Here is an 18,613-nt window from a genome sequence, read left to right on the forward strand (position 1 = left end):
AACTGTCCTAATGGCCTTAATTACTCCCCATGGTTGTCTGGATTTGAGCAGGGTCCCAGCCGACACATAACAAACAGAATTCTACACATGGAATGTAGTATCGGCTTTCATATATCAAGAACGATTTGTGCAAAAAGAAGTGAAGCAAAAAAACAAAAGTCAAAAATTACTTTTGGGCAAAAAGGTGGTAGCTTCGTGGCTCAGAAGAAAAATGTAGAATGTTTTTTATAGCTCACCTAGTGACACTGCACATGAAACAAAAAGCAGTTTCTCCATGGACCGCCGAGGTGTCCATCAGAATCACTGGCTCTGGGTTGTTAGGTACAGGTGGGTAGAAAGGGCCCGTGGACGTGGCCTAGAAAATCTTTTGATTTTACTAGAAACATGGCTTTGCAGTGGATAAAAAGAGTGCTCAGAGAGCATGCTGGCTGAGCATTACGATATGAACAGCCTTCCTGTCACTAGAATATGCTTTTACTTACATGTAAAAGCAATTATTGAGTACATTTAATGATTGACCAAACTGTCTCGCTACCCAAGAATTCTTGAGAAAAGTAAATGACAAATTGTCCTAGTTTGTTTCTCGCCGATGCCTTCTTGCTATCTGGTTATATGTTCACCTGAAACCAACCATTCAAAACAAAGCGTTTTTGCTGCAGAGCACCTGTTCATTCAGACCTTTTGGCAAACGATGAATCGAGAGTGGACAGAGATGGACACGCCGCGCCTGGACAGATACCAGATGGTAAGGTCAGCGCGCCCCCCCTCCCCACCCCCAGTCACTGCAGACGCACGTGTGCAGGAGCATGTTAGCAGCTCCACACGCTGGGACAGTTGTTTGTGAAGCACTGTGGGTCCCAGGCGCGGTGTGAGGAAAGCCAGTGAGCGTTGGACGGCCTTGGACATGTGCCGTCTCTCCCGCCATCAGGGATGAGTTTGGAGGGCTTGGGTTAACATTTACGATCTAGAGGTTAAATAGGGTGATTGCGGATATTTTATCACTTGCGGGATCCAGGCTACATCGGTGTCCTTGGTCCCCTCGTTCTGCTGGGCCGAGCAGCCTTTCTTACTCTCCCCTGTAATGCACATGTGTTTGTCCCCAGCTGATCCGCCTGGTCCTGCGGCAGTCCTTTGAGGCCCTGAAGCAGGACGGCTGGGAAGAAAGGTTGGTAAACTATCGGGCTTAGCACTTGGTGGCCTTAAAACTCCTGAGGAAACTGTGTTTTTCAAGCCTCTCAGTCAGGTATGACTTGCCTGGTCTCTGTTGAGCTCTGTGAGAAGCAAAACGTCCTTCTCCATAAGGAACTTCAAATCCAGTGGAGGAATGGAAGAGCTGAGCACATGTGCCGGTTGGCACTTTATACTGATTTCAGGGGCGCTTCTTGCCTCGTAAACTTTCTGGGCCTCCCCAGCTTGCCATGTAGCGTAGCACGAGGCTGAATGGCGCATCTCCATAGGGGCAAGAAGTGTTGCCGCGCTGCCGTTAACGGCCATGTGTGTTGTTTTCTTTAGCCGAGTCCAGCTCCTTCTTAGTGTCTTGATGAAGGAAGTTCTGCATCCTGAGAGTCAGTCTCCTAACGGAGTGAAATTCCACCTCATTGACGTTTACCTAGATGAACTGTCCAAAGTGGGAGGGAAAGAGGTAAGTGCCAGGCTGCTGTGCCACCAGCGGTGGGGGTGGGGCCACAGCTGGCGTGCACAGGCGTCGGCTCTTCTTCGGGTGCCCTGTGAGCTGGCCGTGGAAGGTGGTCTGTTGCTGGCAATAGCTGAGCATGCATTGGGTCGCCCTGACTTTGATACCATCCTTGCCCGGCCAAGAATGTCCTCCGCAGCTAATGGACACAGGGACACGGGTTCGTGCCCTAAGGAAGTGCATGGAGTCTTCCTTAGGAAACTATTGAAAGCCACCTACCTAGTCCAGTAAAGAATCCAACAACATGAGAAAATGCGCAGGATACTGAGTTTGTAAAAGCAGCAGGGAAGAAAGGGAGCAGGCAGCTGCGCAGAAGTTCTGACTTTTTTAAGTATATATTCGCATGCGAATAGACAAAGGCTGCAAAGGAAACATACATGCCTTAGCGTGCAAGGGATTACCTGATTTGGGATTGTGAGCAGCTTTTACTTCTTTCTTTCACAAGTTCTACAGTGAACAAGTGCTTTTTTTAAGTAAAAGAAAGTCTAAGTGTTGTATAAAAACATAATCGCTTCATCTCAACCTCTGGTAGTGTCCGTACCGACCTGCTCCATGGAGGAGGGAACCTGGAGCGGTCGGTCGGAGTGGGCGCCATTCTCTGCTCATCGCCTCAAGGTGCCCTCGCGGCTGGAGGGCAGCCGCGACCTTTGGCCTGGCTCTGGGCGTCTGGGTAATTCGTGCAGTGCTTTTGGGCATTGTGAGATAAATGTCACTCAGATTGACTCAAGCTATGTGAAAAGAGCAACTGTTTCCTCTTTCAAGGACACGTCACGGAGGAGAAAAGGCGCTTTTTTCCCTTATTTTTTTTCCTATTTTATTTCTAAATTACAGCTTTTGGCAGATCAGAATCTCAAGTTTATTGATCCATTCTGCAAAATTGTTGCCAAGACTAAGGAGTAAGTGATTCTCGTGTTTTTTATTGCTTCAGTTGGTACGTAAGTGGGGCAGTGGGTTGTTTCGTGTTGGGAAGCGTGACCCAACTGGGATGGTTGTCCAGCTGAGGACAGCCAATCCCTTAAGTGCCATTGGCAGGACATTGGAAGCTTTGAGCCGTGATTCGGCTCTTCTTGCTTTGCTGTTTAACGCCCTCCCCACACGGAGTTCATCCCCCATGGTCCCTCTGCTTCCGCCACAGAGCACTGGGCCGGCTCCTTGCAGCTGCGGGGGAGTATGGGAGCGTCATGAGGCGTGCAGGTGCCTGCGCACCCGCTGGCCCCTCCCCGGGTCCTGGAAGGCCCACGAGGATGTGTGCTGGCCCTTCCCTGCTCCTTAGACCTCCCTCTACCTGCCTTAGCTAACGAGGTCCACACCGTGCGTTTTAATCGCTTCCTCTTTGCTCTGCTTCCCCCCAGCCATACAGTGGTGCAGACTATAGCTAGGGGTGTTTTTGAAGTCATTGTAGATCAGTCTCCACTTGAACCTGAAGAGACAGTGGAGGAACAGAAGACTAAAGTGGATGAAAGCAACTTCTTTGAAGAAGAGACATCTGAAAACGAGGTGACATGGACGAAAACATTCAGTAAAAAGAAGACGGGTAAGGAAACTTCCCTGAGTAGCCTTTCTCTTTGTAGGTAAAAGTCCTCATCAGACAAACACTTGAACACATTAGCTGGGGCCCACTGACTGTAACCTGCAATTCATCAAAGGTGGCTCTGCCCTGGACACCCTGTACCTGTCTGGGGGTCTCCTGGGGAGGACCCCAGGTCTCAGTGTGCTGCGTCTCACACACAGTTCTGGATCTCCCACAATGCGGGACAGTCTCCTTGTTGCTGCTGCTTTGAATTTTGTTTTTGTCGTTTTGGCTTCTTCATGTCTGTAAACATCCTGATGCCGACACAGACGGCAGAAAGTTCTCGATGGGATGTCGGATGCACTTAGTGTGAATGCACTCTTGTTTCTATAGCTAGCCCTCTGATCTCTGCGTTTCTTCAGCATTCTTTTTCTTTTTCTTTGGGTGTTTAAATGTCCACTGTGGACTGACAGCGTTCTCGGCGCTGTTTTATTCCCGCGCAATTGTTCAGAGAGCGTGCGTTTAAAGTGCAGGCCCATAAAACTGTGGGAATGGTTACGGTGCCTTGGTGCCAGCTTGGGGTGAATGGTCAGGGTACATCCACGCTTACCCTGTGACGTAGCCATCGACAGGCAGAGTTCTCAAAAATAATGACCACAGGAAGCTTGGTAATGGTTTTTAAAGCAGGACGTAAAACTCGATGTAGAAGGAGCCTGGTTTGTTTTAACATTTATGCATGCCTTAAAAAATCTGGAAGGATATATATCAAAATGTTAATAGTTAGCCCTAGGTAGCAGAATTTGGGGTGGTTTTCTCTGTATTTTTGTCTGTTTTTCTAAATTTTCTACATTGAGCATGTATTTTTTAATCAGTAAAAGACAAAAGTCTTTAAAAAGAAAGGAAGAAACATTTTAATTTTAAATTCCATATAAGTGATGGATTAACTAAAATAAAAACCCTGAGCAAATGTTGTGTGGCGGTGGCAGCTGTCTGTGGATCCCTCCCCGTCACCACATTTGTCTCACTGTTCTGCGAGCGCCTCCACAGTTGTCCCAGTTCCGCTCGGGATGTTTCAGGATCACCTGGTCAGCATGGGCCCTGCTGTCCCCTCTGGTTGTGCCCTGAGGCCACACCACTAACGAGCTGCCACCACTAACAAGCTCACACTGCTAACGGGCGCACACTGCTAACGCGCTCACAGGAGTCCAGAAACAGCACAAGTCTCAAAAGTGGCGTGTTGTCGTTAGTTATTTCTATCTGCTTTTTCATGGGCTTTAGTGCTCTATAAATTATTTTTTAAATGTTAAAAGTTGCGTTGATATTAGCTTGTGTCTCCTGAGACTGCCCCGTGAAGTTAGTGTACCGCTCCGGAGCCTTACCACGGCCCTAAGCTGTCTGGAATTAGCCACAGGCTGCCGAGGCGGCTCCTTGCAGGCCAGAGCTCACGGCGCCTGCCCCGCTACCTGAGCGCTGACCCAGGAGCTTGCCGTCCAGGTCTGACGGAGGACGGGTTGGCCAGGCAGCATTGAAGGCAGTGCAGGCTTCACGATGGAATGAAGGGCATGATGTGTGGTTACTAAGGCTCAGATTCCTTTCACATCCAGGGACTGAAACACCGAAACATCTTTGGGAAATTATATTTGCAGGGTTTTTCTCTTTACAGAATTTTCTTTTTCCCTAAGGGACACCTAAGTAGACGGTGGCTCCTTTGGAACTAGTCATGTCATCACTGTGTAATTGAAGAATTTTGTCTTTGGATGTGTTCTCATAGCACTGGGCAAATACCACTCCAGAAAAGACGGAATCCGGGATGGAGGTGAGAGAGACGACGGTGGGAACTTGGAGGACGCTGGGCCACTTCTCCAGGTTGGTGGCAGTTGTTGCTTTTTATAGAATATAGATTTGCTGTAGACTGGCCTGGCTTACTGGGAATTAGAGTCAGAGCTAATTAAACTCTAAGGCCTAATGTGTAAAATCCTTTTCATACCTTCAGTGACTGACGTCACTGAATGAGCTTGTTGGAGATAAAGAAATTGAAATATGATGGAATTTTAAAAGATGTCAGTCTTCATTTTGGCTCGAATTGGTAAGATCTGTTCTATTCCATATAGCAAAGCCAGCTCAGTGGTACTGTTCAAATAAAGTTTACTATGTTACCAAATGCAAACTGGACATCTAGATTAAATTTACAAAGGTATACACCCAAGTAAATTTCATGTGGTATATTTTACCACAATTTTTTTTTTTTGAGGATGGAGAATTACAGCTGGCTTCTTCCAAGAAGAAGCAGATGAATTTTTCAGAGGTTTAACGTGAGCCTTTGTTGCCGCCTCGTAGAACGCGCTGTCCAGACAGCCCTCTGCCGAGAGCTTCCAGAACCCACTCCGCTGGGTTCTCCCAGGTCAGCAGAGGCTTTGCTGAGGGCTTACATTCATTTTTCTTCTCACGTAGTTTGACTATCAGGCCGTTGCTAACCGACTCCTGGAAATAACCAACCGGAGAAACATCCCACCCTTCAACAGGAAACGTCTCTCCAAATTAATCAAAAAGTAAGTGAGAGGGTGAGAGGGTGCTGCTTGCTTCTCATTCACGTTCAGGTCCAGCCCTTTCATTTATCCCATGGTGTAGGGCAGCTGTCACCATGCTTATCACCTGTTTTTATTCATAGCAACGCAATACACACATATAAACTGAAATGTCCCTCAAGTTCCATTGTTCTAGTGCGGCCTTCTTCACACTTAGCTGTTTCCTGATGATGTACAAGCAATCTGGTGCTAATGCCGGAAGTGAATAGGCCGAGGAATTGCGTGGTGACTATCCCGCTCAGGAGTTACCTGGTGTAGCCGTTTGCCCCACTCCCTCCTCCCAGGGTGCTGCTGCTGTGCTCTCAATGTCATCGTGGCCACACCGTAGCTCAGCACAGAGCCCTGTGGTGCTGGATCGCTGACGTACGGCAGCTGCCTGGGTCACCCTCCGTGTGAGCAGGCACTGCTCTGAGCACGTCACACAAGCTCCCCCGTAAGGCGGCTTCTGTGATTTCCCCCCTTGGGCGTAGGGAGGGAAGGTCACCGGCTTGCACAAGGTCACAGCCGCCAGGTGCAGCACTGGGCTCAGACTCTTTCGTGTCTGCTCCCCCGGGCCCTGCCCCCGAGTCCCCACGCCTCCCCACACTTCCTTTATGTCCTGACGCACAGAATCGCAGGGACCAAACCAGCACTTGGCATCTCTCCACTTGGTAAACAGAGAGGAGAGCAGAGCAGAGGCAAAGATCTAAGCCGTTTCGGCCCTAAGAAGCTAAGAAACAAGAAGAACATGTGATTTCTTCAGCTTTATTGGACAGACTCTTCAGAGCAGCAGCGAGTCCTGGGGAGATGGACGATACCGAGGGCGACTTGGGCCTTCGCATCACATCACCTCTTTAGCTTCCCCTTCTAGAAGAAAAAGAACGTGAATTACCTGTACCGTGTGTTTTCAGAGTTCCGCGCACATGTTTATAGGAGACGGAAAGAAGGGATTTCTAGATGAACTTTTATTTTCTTTTTCAGATTCCAACATATCTCCGAAGGTGAGGAAATTTGAGGATTAGAACTGATGAGGTTCTTACCAGATACGGACCCCACTGAGACATTTGTGTCAAATGTTATAAAGCCAGATTGAAAGACGTTAAAAACACAGGAAATAGTCGTTGTTACCTCGAAGAGATCATCAGGCACCCGCTCGCTGCTCAGCTGAGCAGAAGCCCTTGGAAGAAGCACAATGTCGGGCCTTCTTTCGCCGCCCCATCCCAGGGACCCAAGCTGAGCCAGACGCGAAGCTGTCCCTCCCTGCCAGTGCCAGGGCAAGGGCCAGACCCCAGGGGTGGGGTAGGGGATTTATCTCAGTTGTCCCCTGGGGAAAGCTGCTGTCTGTAAATTTTGTTACATTTGAGCAAATCGGTGGGGCCACTGGGGTGCTTAGAGCTGCGGTGTGCAGACATGGCTGGCATGTGGGCGGCACTGCCCAACCCCTGGGATTGAGCTGGAGGTGATGTCGCCCGAGGTTGTCCCTTGCCTTGCAACAAAGCCACAGAGTTGTCTTAAGTCAAATTCCTCAGTCAGAGTTTTGAGGTTTGGGTTGGAGAGGTAGTGAGGAACTGTGGGGGGGGTGGGGACAGAAGCCGATGTGAAAACTGCCTCCCTGATGTGGGAGGGTGTGGCTTTTAGGTCCCTGGGGACAGTGGTGAGGGTTTCGGGAAGCTGACAATGTGCTGTGGTGTCCAGCAGGCACTATACCTCAGGTCCATTTTGCTGAGGACATTTCTGCCAATCAAGATGACCAAACTATCAGTCGAGGAAGGCAGAAGAAAAAAGGAAACAGACTTCTAGAGAAAACCAGTGCAGAAAAAGAGAAAGGTAAGCGCAAAGCTTGGAAGCGGCGAGACAAGTGGAAGACGCAGGCAGCGCTGGGGACCCAGAGAGATGTCTTCGTAAAGCATCACAGACAAAAGCTGTCGCTTTTAACTCCTGAGAAGTAAAGGTTGTTTCCGAGGGTATGATTTTCTGTGGGACCCACATCCCTTAAACGGAAAGCCTTTGTTTACTCCTGGAGGCCCCTCTGGGGCCATGAGGATGTGGAGATGCTGGGTATAAACTACCCTGGGGGACATTCGTTTGAGTACCACCCTAGGTCTGTGCATTTTGCCTTCCAAATTAGTGGGACTCTGAATATATTCCAGTCCCGTTTATGTTAAAAGAGGCATGAGGAAGGTTTCTAACTACAGCTGAGAAAAGGGAGAAATGGGCTCAAGGGCATCGAGAAGGGCTGGACCCTTCCTGGTGGTAAAACGGGGGACTCCGGTCAGCCACTTACATGGCCCCAAAATCCCCTGCCAGACCCCCTGTCTGCATGGCGTTGGGGCCCCTGGTTACAGTGTATGTCTTTCTAGGAAACAAGTTCTTCCTTGCTGAGGAAGAGGAGCGTGAAGTTGATATTCAGAAGAGGAAACGGAAAAAGAAGAAGAACCACCTCCAGCCTGAACGTTTAGGGTCCGAGGTCAAAGCCATGTCCCCAGAACAGAATGGGGACAGTGAGCCAGAAGCAGTTCCAGGAAGAGCCCAGAAGCTGGGTGTGATTGTGCTGGGGGCAGCAGCCGCTCCCAATTCTCGGGAGCTGAGCGGCTGGGAGCACCCCCCTTCTAGCTCCCCCATGCAGAGTAGGAGGAAACGACACCGGAAGAGGAGCCCAAGGGTCCAGGGAGAGAACACAGAGTCAGCAGGGTCACCTCTGGAGGACTCGTCTCGGGGTGACCCCAGTAGTGACCATGCTCAGGGGCCTGCCCCCCAAGCTTCCCCCGCCGATGGAGCCCCAACCCCGAAGCGGAAGCGGAAACTCGGGGCTCCCCTAGTCAATGGCAGCGGCCCACCCACACTGGCTTGGCCCCCACCCGGACAGGAGGGCCCTCCAGTGAGCCCAGCGGACAGAGGGGATTGCCCGGCCACCCCTCCCCAGGGCAGGAGACCAAAGAAAAGGAAGGGGGAGCCCAACAATCTTGACCTCCACGACCTGTCCACTCAGAAAACTGCCATTTTCAAGAAGAGGAAGAGAATGAAAGACATGTTGAACTTGAACTTGGTAGAACACAACCAAGTGTTGGAATCCGAAGTCAAGCTCGTCCAGGCTCTGGTAAGACGGCCGGGTTCAGGGGCTGGAGGGGGGCCGGTCAGACCTCCGGACTAAGGAGCAGTTGTGGTTCATCACAGCCTTTACCGACAAGTAAATCAGCAGGTGACCCATCCCGGTGGCCGAGACAGTTGTCATCAATCTTCTCCTCCCCCTCACTCCACCAGGGTACTCACGCCGAGGCCACATCGAGCTGGAATTGTCCTCAAGGCCGAGGCAGGCACACTGCCCTGTGGTTTAGACAGGCAGACAAGTGTCTCCATCAAATGCTGCTCTTATTTTTCTTCAGCTCATGGCCAACGCTGGGCCCAAGTTGTCTGTCATCTTTTTAGTGAAAAGACTTTTTTTGCACGTGGCTGTGCAGAGTCGGATGTGCCCGCGAGCCAGGCTCCGGCTCGCTCGCCACACCCTCCCCTCTGCCCGCTGCGTCTGCACTCTTGGTGGGCACATAGTTCACGGGCACATTCTCACACTGTTCGAGTGCGCTCCTTGGCTGCTGTCACTCCGCAGCAACCCTTTGCACACAGACTTGCTCATCCCTGTCCAGCACTTGTATTTGCACGTGCTGTTTTGCAGTGGCTGTGACGTGAGTCCTTTCTTTACTGAGGGGAACTTGGGTGGCCTTGGCCAAATGCTGCTTTCATGCTTTTCTAACGGATCCGTGCATGGTTAGCCAAGTCGGGTTCTGGCCATACAAAGTCTTAGCTAGAGAAAGCAGCACACTCACTGGAATTCAGGCAGTTCACTCTAATCCTAGACCTTTCCCTGACGAGCTGTGTCACCTTCCCTTGGCTCTGCAGCCTCCGCCCTTCACTCTCGTTTGATGATCTTTCTTCTTTAAGAATATCAGAGAAAATTCCTTCTTTGTGTCTCATTTCTCTGCTCCCTGCAGCCTCTCAGAGGATTGGAACGGTTGCTAAATAAGTCACAGTCAGGAGAGGTTTTTCCTCCCAGAAGGGGCAATATGTCTTGTATGTCTGCTGGGGGTATGGGGGGGGCGGGCTCCTGGGTCTGCCCGGTGGGTTCTGCTCAGGAAAGGCAGCAGGCTTCCAAGGTAGCAGCACCAGATTCCCCGGACCCCAGGGTCCCAGAACCAGAGCAGGGCTTTTATAAAACACCCGATGAATTGTTCTTTATCTGCTAGGAATGGACCTGCAGAACCTAGCCAGGATGTCACTCGTGCTGTCTCATGCCACACTGTCAACGAACAGTGGTGTCATTGATCAGAGATGAGAAAATGAGTGAAGTCGCGTGCATAACAGAGTTTCAGTCCACAGCAGACCTCGTATACACCCTTAGTCCCGTGAGATTAAAATGGAGCTGAACACTTCCTGTGGCCTAGTGACGTCATAGCCATTCAAATGTCCTAGCGCTTTCTCTGGAAGAAGGCATTGTCACAGATGACAGCTGCACACGGCATGTCCCCTGAAGCCCTTCCCGTGGGACGAGGTGTGGAGGTGGAAGGCAGTGGGATTAGTGACCCTGACCCTGACCCCTGACCCTGTGGAGGCCGAGGCTCGTGTGTGTTTGTCTTAGTTTTTAACAAAAAGGTTTAAAAACTGAGAAAAAAAATTTTAATAGAAAAAAGCTTATAGAATCAGGATATAAGGAAAGAATCTTTTTGTACAGCCACACGTTTATGTTTTAAGCTAAGTGTTATCACAAGAGTTGAAAAGTTTAAAATTTTTTAAGTTTATGAAGTAAAAAAGTCACAGTAAGATGAAGTTAATTTATAGAAGAAAGAAAAATATTATTTATGAACGCAGCATCTCCTGAGTGTCCAGTGTATCTGAAGTCTACGGTGGTGTGGTGTCCAGCTGTCACACTCACTCACACACTCACTTGCTCTCCAGAGCAGCTTCCAGTCCTGCCGGCTCCGTTCATGTAGGTGCCCTGCACAGGGCGTGCATCTTAAACGTCAGAGGCATATTAGGCTGGGACAGTAGTCCATTGAAAGTGGGGGTTTCACATGTGATAAAATGCAGATATTCAGATACACACTTCTTAGTGGAAGTGACACTGCCGTTTTTTCATCTTTCAGACCGTACTTTGACTGTGCCTTTTCTGTGCTCAGATACACACATACTTGCCATTGTGTGACAACCGCCTACAGTGCCCAGTACGGTAACGTGCTGTACAGGCTCGTCACCCAGGAGCATGGCGCTGCCCCGTAGCCTGGGCGTGTGGCAGGCTGTGGTCTCGGCTTGTGTGAGTGTCCCTGCGGCGCTCGCACACGACGAGCTTGCCTCACAGTGCGTTTCTCAGAACGTGGCCCCGTCATTAAGTGGCGCTGGGCTGTAGATGGTCTTTGAAGGGGGACGTCTTCAGAACATGGGACCTGAGTTGGAAGACAGACGGCTTCGTGTGGCTGAAAACAGGCAAGCACTGGGCCTGTTGGCACAGTGCCCGGGTGGAGAGGTGGTAGTCTGTGCGTGACGTCTGCACTCTGATGGCAAAGGTGTCTGCAGCCCCAGTTCCAGAAAGCAGGTGTTCCGCGTTGTCTGAGCTGGTAAAAGCGTCTCGTCTGACGCTCTGCAACCTTTGGCCTCCCCCCCGGTAGTGTCTGCATGCCCATGATTTTATTTTCGCTTCCTGTGGGGGTGCCAGCTGGGGGGCTCTGTGTGTGACCTCCCGTCTTCTCGCCCCTTCCCCCCACAGGGGAGCAGTGGGCCCTTCAGCCCTTTGAAGAGGAAGAAGCCGAGGACGGAGAATGATTTTGTGAAGTTTGACCAAACTCCTTTCTTACCAAAGCCCCTGTTCTGCAGAAAGGTGAAGAGCAGCACCGCCCCGGCCTCCGGAAGCCTCACCGTGCAGGTACACACACGCTCTCCATGCCGGACGGGCCCAGCGCGCACCACTGCCCCTGTCCACGTATGCGGGGTCCTGCTTGAGGAGCCGGGTCTGCTGCTCTGCGGCCACCCCAAGGGGTTGGTGAGGGTTCTTCAGGTGTGGTCATGACGCGTTCTGCAGCAGCGGATCAGAGAGCCCCGTCTCAGAATTCACAGGAATAGGAGAGAGCTGGAGAAACGGGTGGTGGGGGCGGGCAGAGAAGGAGGAGGGCCTGCCAAGGACACTGCTGGGTGATCAGGATGGTAGAAGGAGCCAGTGCTGCCCCCGTCACGGTGGGTGAGGGTGGGCACTGTTCTGGGAGACAGGGTGGAGGGTTGTGAAGGAAAGGGTTGGCCCCGCCACGGGCCGCCAGAAGGTGGGGCAGGTGCAGACGGAGGCACGTGGGAGGCTGGTCTGGGTGTGCCTGCGCAAGATAACGATCTCGGTGGAGGTGTGGGGACAGGTGCCTGGGCTGTCCCTGCTGGAGAGGCCCCCAGGGGGGTGGGCATTTTGAGAAGGAAGCAGGTGCCGTTTAAGTAGCCTTGACCCAGCAGGGAGCATTGCCTGTGTTCACACTTACACACACGATACTTTGGGGACATTTGCTAAAGGACACCAGGCTTACAGAAGCCACGTTCCTCTCATAGAATGTTGATGTTAAAGCAAAAATGCTATAAGGCAGAATTATGGGATTCACACAGAAACGTCGGGTTCCGGGGAGGGATTTGAGAAAGTCCCTCATGATGCAAAATGGGTCAGCTCCCAGAAGTTTTTCAGCTAGGAACCAGCTTAGTCAATTTTGATGAATTGTTAGAATATTTGAATCAGTTTGGAGTTCTGGTGCACAAAAGATTGGGAAATGCAAATCATTGCCCACAGAAGTTCAATCCCATTATAGGTGTAGTCTACTCAATGTCATTTCCAAGTTGAAACTTCAGAACTCTGGGACAAAATGACTGGGACTCCCCTGTAATGTTTCATTGGTGAACTTCATCCTGTAACTTGGGAGGTTTCAAACATGGTGATTTCACTCTACCTGCCTCCCCGAACCAGCCACAGGGCGGCACTGCAGAGCGGTGCTAGTGCTGCCTGCCCGTCAGGACTGTCGCGTCCACCTGCAGACGCACTTCAGATGCCGGGCCAGGCACCAGCGCAGCGCCGTCCTGATGAGCCCACAGGCGGACATGGAGGCCCCGCGGCTGGCAGGCAGCTGAGTGCTCAGGAATTCAGGCATCTCGGCCACTGTCTTACTCCTCCAGTTACAGTTTTCTTCCTTCTGCAGCTCAGCAAGACACCGTCCAGCTCCAAGAAGGTCACCTTTGGGCTGAACAGAAACATGACTGCGGGTGAGTGCCAGGCTTTGTGCAGCCGCAGCTGTCCCGGGGCGGAGGTGGCCCCTGGCTGAGCGGAGTGGGGTGGCTGGGGTCAGGGTTCCTGGGGCCTCTGGAGGCTGTCTTCCCACACCCGCCTGCGTAGAGTACTGTAGACACCTTGGCCTATCAGCTATGGCCACCCCTACCTACATCCGGACTATCCTGCCCAGAGGAGGGAAACAGGGACATCTTGTCTCGTGGCTTTCAACGTTGGTGCAAGTCACTGAGTTGTTTTAGGAGACCAATGGTTTCAAAAGTATACGATGAGTTTAAGATTTGACTTTCTTCAGGGACAAGTAACTGGGTGCGTGACTGAGTCAGTGTGAGTGTGTGTGCATGCATGTGTGTGTCAGTGTGTGTGTGTGCGTGTGTCCGTGTGAATGTGTGTCTGTGTGCGTGTCAGTGTGTGTGCATGTGTGTACGTGTGTGTCAGTGTGCGTGCGCGTGTCAGTGTGTATGCGTGTGTTCATGTGTGTGCGTGTCAGTGTGCTGTGTGCGTGCAAGTGTGTCAGTGTGCGTGTGTGCGTGCGTGTGTCGGTGTGTGCGTGCATGTGTGTGCGTGTCAGTGTGAGTGCGTGCATGTGTTAGTGTGAGTATGCATGTGTGTGCGCATGCATGTGTATGTCAGTGAATGTGTGAGTGCATGTGTCAGTGTGTGTGTGCATGTGTCAGTGTGAGCGTGTCACTGCATGCGTGTGTGCATGCGTGTGTGAGTGTGCGTGTGTGTGCGTGCGCGTGTGTGTGTCACTGAGTGTGTGTGTGTGCATGCGCGCTCGTGTGCAGGTGAGTGGCCATCAAGACGGACAGCCAGCTCAGCCCTGAGGCCGTCGTTAGAGCTGGAGGCGGGAGGAGGAGCAGACCCCAGAAGGAAGGGCTCCTGCGGCCCTCTAAACCTTGGCGTCACTGACTGTCCATGTCCCATAAACTCCCCCACCCCACCTGGTGCTTCCCTCTATCCACGTGGCCCTCCGGGCGTTTTCCTTGGAAGAGGAACTTCCTCCGTGGAAAGTGGCCTGCTTAGTGACTCCATGTCCTCAGAGCCCTCGGGGCCGGGCCTCTGTAGGGCCTGTGTTGGGAGCTGAGCTGGGGACGGCACTGAGGCAGGACCCCAGGTGGGCAGGCTGACAGCACGGACAAGGCCCCATTAACGTGTGGCCTCACTTGCTTCCATCGGGCAGAATTCAGGAAGACGGACAAGAGCATCCTGGTCAGTCCCACGGGCCCCTCCCGCGTGGCCTTCAACCCCGAGCAGAGGCCACTGCACGGGGTGCTGAAGACGCCCACCTGCTCCCCCGCCAGCACCGTCCTGGGGCTCAAGAAGCCGCTGAGCGCCGCGCCAAAGAGAAGGCCAACGGCTATGGACTTCTTCTAGGGCAGTCGCAGGTCCCTTTTTAATCTGCTTTTGTACAGAATACTCTAAATTATAACTTGGCAAAGGTGGGGCCTTTTTTATTGTTTTATAAATTCCCATGGATTGTATGTCCGAGGGTCGGTGTGAGCTGCAACGCTGCTGCTTGGCTGTCCCTCCCGGCAGGGGCTGTGGGCATCTTGGTTGAAGCCTTTGCTGCAAACATCAAGTGTGCTGGAGCCCCCCAAGGGTCCACGTTCTGGGGAACCTCAGGACACCCCAAGTGTGGCAGGGCGAGCGCCTGGCATTAGCCTTGTCAGCTGCCCACGTGCACACCTGCGTGCTCGGTAGTGTGTCTGCCTGCTGGGCTGGCTGGCTGGTTGTCTGCTGTGTAACGGTCTTTGTTCTGAAAAGCGTGGAGGGCAGTGTTCCCGTGCTGTGCGGGCACCTGGCAGTGTATGACATGGGGCTCTGGGCTGCGAATCAGCAGTGCCGGCCTGTGTCCATGCGCTCAGCTGGGCTGGATTGCGGGTGGGGCGGGAGAGCAGAGCCTGGGCCTGGGGCCTGCCCTGCGTTCTACCTCTCAGCCAGCCCCAGGTGTCTTCACGGGGAGAGCAGCAAGCGTCCCTGGCTGTCACCGGACTCCAGCCGGGTGGCCCACTCATCTTCCCATGTCCTTGTGTTCTGGTTGCCCTTTACCCATAAACCTTTGAGCCAGTGACCTAAGTAAATGACTGGCGTCCACAGAAGCAGGTCTCCCACCTTAGATCTCCAGAGGCGTGCCGGCAGCATCTACAGACCTGAGCTGCCACTCGGAGGCAGAAATAGCAACCTTTAAGAATTGTTTGTGCATATTTATTGTTCATAGCTACCTTATGTCTGAAATATTGAAGCTTGCACTCACAGATTTTTATAAAGTTCTAATTTTAGTTCATTACAAGAGATGGGGGGTGGAAGGCACACAGACTTCAGTTGGGGGAACGTAGCGCTGTCTGTGTACCCACCTTGTTTGGGGGGCCACATCTGTCCCGAACCTCAGTGAGGGACAAGCCACAGACTTAAGGCAGGAAAGCCAGTGGAGCTCGGCTCTTTCTTGAGTTTACGCAATAACATTGCAGACCTGAAGGAGGAGTTGTGACTTGGGGGCCTGTAGTCACCTCCTAGGTGCCCCGTGCTCCCCCAGACCTTTCTCCGCTCAGGGATCTCGGGCCTCCTGGGAATGAAAGCCACCCCAAACACACAGGAGCCCCAGTTTCTCACCAAAACTCGGGCCAGTCCCCTTTGCTGCTCCCAGCTGAGGGCCCTGGCATTGCCTCTGTGGTCCGGGCACAGCTTGGGGTGAAGGAGGTCCCCTGGGGTTAGTGGGCATCGAGGAGCTGACTCTGGTTTCCTTAATCACATAACCAGGGTGGCTTCTGCGCACCTCACTGAGCAGTCTGGGCCCGTTGGGCCCTGGGGTCAAGGATGGGGAGCCGTGCTCTTCGTCTGCCCCGTAACTGGTTTGTCAGGATAGGCTGTGAAAACGTGTCTTGTGCTGTCAGCCAGTCCTCGTAAGGAGACAGTACGTTGTGCACATGGCTTTAGTGCCCCGTGATCCTTACGTGCTTAAACCACGTCCGAAACCAGACCTGACAGTGTGAAAAGAGTTAAATAGTGAAATATGTTTAACTTTTCATTTAAAAAAGAGTTTCATTATCCTTGGTCAAATTATTTTTCTAACAACTTTAATTTCAGCTTAAAAGATGATGGGTCTTTATGCCAAATGGGCCCCATCAGCCAAGAATGTTGTCTTAGCAGGACATTGTAGGGCGAAAGTGGCCCGTGTGTCCTCCTGATGAGCGCCGTGACTTTCCTCATCGTATCACTGTCTCCTGTCTTCTGAGGCACCGCAGAATATCCTGTACATGCACCTCCGGCTGACGCCTGCCTGTGCACTCGGGCCCTGAAATGACAGTGTGACTTGGGCCCCCTCTATCCTTCTCTAACTCTGTCCTCACTCCTCACTGACTCCACTTTGAGGGTGAGTTCAGTAGGTTTGCTGTGGCTTGTTTTTAATACCTAAATTTTGGCTACAAAGAAAGAGAACAATTTTTTACAATTCTGATTATGTATACACACAACAAGGTGTGTCACATAAAGAAAATGTATTTAGAATACCAGTTTTCTACTTGATGCATGTTATTTTCCTAGGTACAACTGCCAAGGGGACTTGGCAGTCCAAAAAAGAAAATAATCTGATGCTGGTGATCTTGGAGGGTTTTGTAAGGCGTCGCCTGTACAATTTGGTGCCACACTTGACGATGCATTGCCCTTTCTAACTTTTACTGAACTGAAAGCACAAAGGAGAGTATAAAGCAGTTGTTATTGCTGGAAAGAATATGAGATCGAGTCCGTCTTTTGATTTTTGTGTTTTCTCTGAATTTCCCTGACTGCTGGCAAGGACTTTGTTTATGACCAATTTGTTTCAGTTCTCATCAAAGCCAAGTTCAATTAAAAAAAACCTCTCTGCCCTCAGATTTGTATTGGGTATTGACTGTCATTGCACAAAACTACCCCTCTGGGAGCTGTGACGGTGTAGGTGTAGGAGAGTTTGGAAACAGACTGTTTGGGTACCTGTCCCATCGTGCATCCACTATGCAGAGCCAGCGAGCAAGTACTGGGCCAGCCTTCCTGGGGTGGGGGCCAGGCCTAACGTGTGCAGGGTATGGCCTCGTCCTGGCCGGAGTCCCCAGCTCATCCCAGGGACCTGACCACTGCCAGTTGGAAGCCCAGCAAGGCCCAGCCTCCGCTGGGACCACACAGCGCTCGTCACATGAACGTACTGTGTGCGTCCAGTCCCCTAACAATGGGCTTTTAGGTTTCGGTCACAAATGTAGGTCCAGCGGCAGCTGGGGCCCCCAGTCCACACCCTGGGGGGAATGCAACATCCCAGAGGGCTTCTGTTGTCACAGACCCCACGCTGGATCGTGTCCTCTGTCCCCTCACCCCAAATGTGGGCACAGGGCCTCAGCCTCACCCTCCCTAAGACACTGCAGGCGCTGGGAGCAAGCCTGACCTGACGGTTGGCGTGGGGCTACGGCCCCTCCCTCCATAAACCTAAGGGCACACTGGACACGGCATTTTTCAGAGTGATCGTCACCCACCATGTCCACGCCTGCCGCTCGGAGCCTTCGGCTGGCAGCTGGCTCCCAGCCATGCCCACACGGGCGCCCTGCCCCCCACCCCAGAAGCGCAGCCTCCAGCTCCTCCAGCCCCGTGGCTCCCAGCCGTCTTCCCCGCTTCCCACACGCTCATGTGGTGCTCGGCAGAGAACAGCCTTGCGTGAGACAGGTGCCACCTCCCGAGAAGACATGTTGCCAAATGGCTCTTTCTCCCTCGTCACTGACTGTGTTTCGTCTACACACTCACTCAGCAAGTACTTGCTGTACCAAACACCCTCCTGTACGACACGCTGCACACGCAGCCGTCAACAGACAAAGGCCGTGGGGACGACAAACGGTGGGACAGGAACACCAGATGGGGACCTAACCCAGGGAAAAGGCAGCTGCACTGGGCTCTGGTGCTGCCCTGGTGACCGCTGCCCCCCCCCCACGCCCTGGAGGTCTGGACAGTTCTGTACAGATTGCTGTCAGACTTCACAGATGTGGTACCCTTTTAAGTTTCTGCTGAACTTAAAGCACAAAGAAGTATAAAAACCGCTGGAAGCCGTTGCCAGTTTTATTAAGTGATGGAAAGAATATTAAATTGAACAATCAATATTTTAATTTTTGTGTTTTTTTTTCCATAATTTACCTGACTCTGCTGGCAAGGGCTGTTTGTTTAAAAGAAGGCAGCATTTGAACAGAGACCAAAAAAGGTTGGAAAGTGAGCCATGAGGGCATCTGGAGAAGGTATCACAAGCAGAAGGAACCTCTGCAAAGGCCTGAGGCCAGTACATGTTTAGGGAATTTGAAGAGCAACGAGGAGAAGTGGGGATTCAAGGTGGCAGTGCAAGGAGCTGTGCCCATGAGAGACATCTGATGTGCCGGTCAAATTAGCAGAGATGGCCTTTCAAAGTCTGGAGATTGATCAAGGGCTCACCACAAACAGAAGCATTTATTCAATACAGAGCCTCAGTAGGAACAGCGGGAGGCTGGCGGTGGGGCCGGGCTGCACGCGTGGGCCCCCAGCTCTGCCTTCTAGAAGAACTGCCCCCATGGGCT

At 52.0% G+C, this 18,613-nt stretch overlaps 1 protein-coding gene across 1 annotated transcript in view; it reads left to right on the forward strand.

Moving 5' to 3' along the window:
- RRP1B (ribosomal RNA processing 1B) overlaps positions 1-17,865 on the forward strand; it is a 28,515-nt gene extending 10,650 nt beyond the window's left edge. The window contains exons 5-17 of the mRNA XM_033125150.1: positions 660-745; positions 1,104-1,165; positions 1,513-1,642; positions 2,525-2,589; positions 3,046-3,227; positions 4,975-5,069; positions 5,655-5,752; positions 6,749-6,768; positions 7,466-7,594; positions 8,128-8,864; positions 11,520-11,675; positions 12,973-13,036; positions 14,242-17,865. Of these exons, the coding sequence (XP_032981041.1) occupies positions 660-745; positions 1,104-1,165; positions 1,513-1,642; positions 2,525-2,589; positions 3,046-3,227; positions 4,975-5,069; positions 5,655-5,752; positions 6,749-6,768; positions 7,466-7,594; positions 8,128-8,864; positions 11,520-11,675; positions 12,973-13,036; positions 14,242-14,435 (2,018 nt within the window). The 3' untranslated portion in view covers positions 14,436-17,865. The remainder of the gene's footprint in view (positions 1-659; positions 746-1,103; positions 1,166-1,512; positions 1,643-2,524; positions 2,590-3,045; positions 3,228-4,974; positions 5,070-5,654; positions 5,753-6,748; positions 6,769-7,465; positions 7,595-8,127; positions 8,865-11,519; positions 11,676-12,972; positions 13,037-14,241) is intronic.
- Positions 17,866-18,613: the final 748 nt, after the last annotated feature.

The sequence above is a fragment of the Rhinolophus ferrumequinum genome, chromosome 2 (genome assembly GCF_004115265.2).
Source record: "Rhinolophus ferrumequinum isolate MPI-CBG mRhiFer1 chromosome 2, mRhiFer1_v1.p, whole genome shotgun sequence".
In the NCBI taxonomy this organism is placed as follows: Eukaryota; Metazoa; Chordata; class Mammalia; order Chiroptera; family Rhinolophidae; genus Rhinolophus; species Rhinolophus ferrumequinum.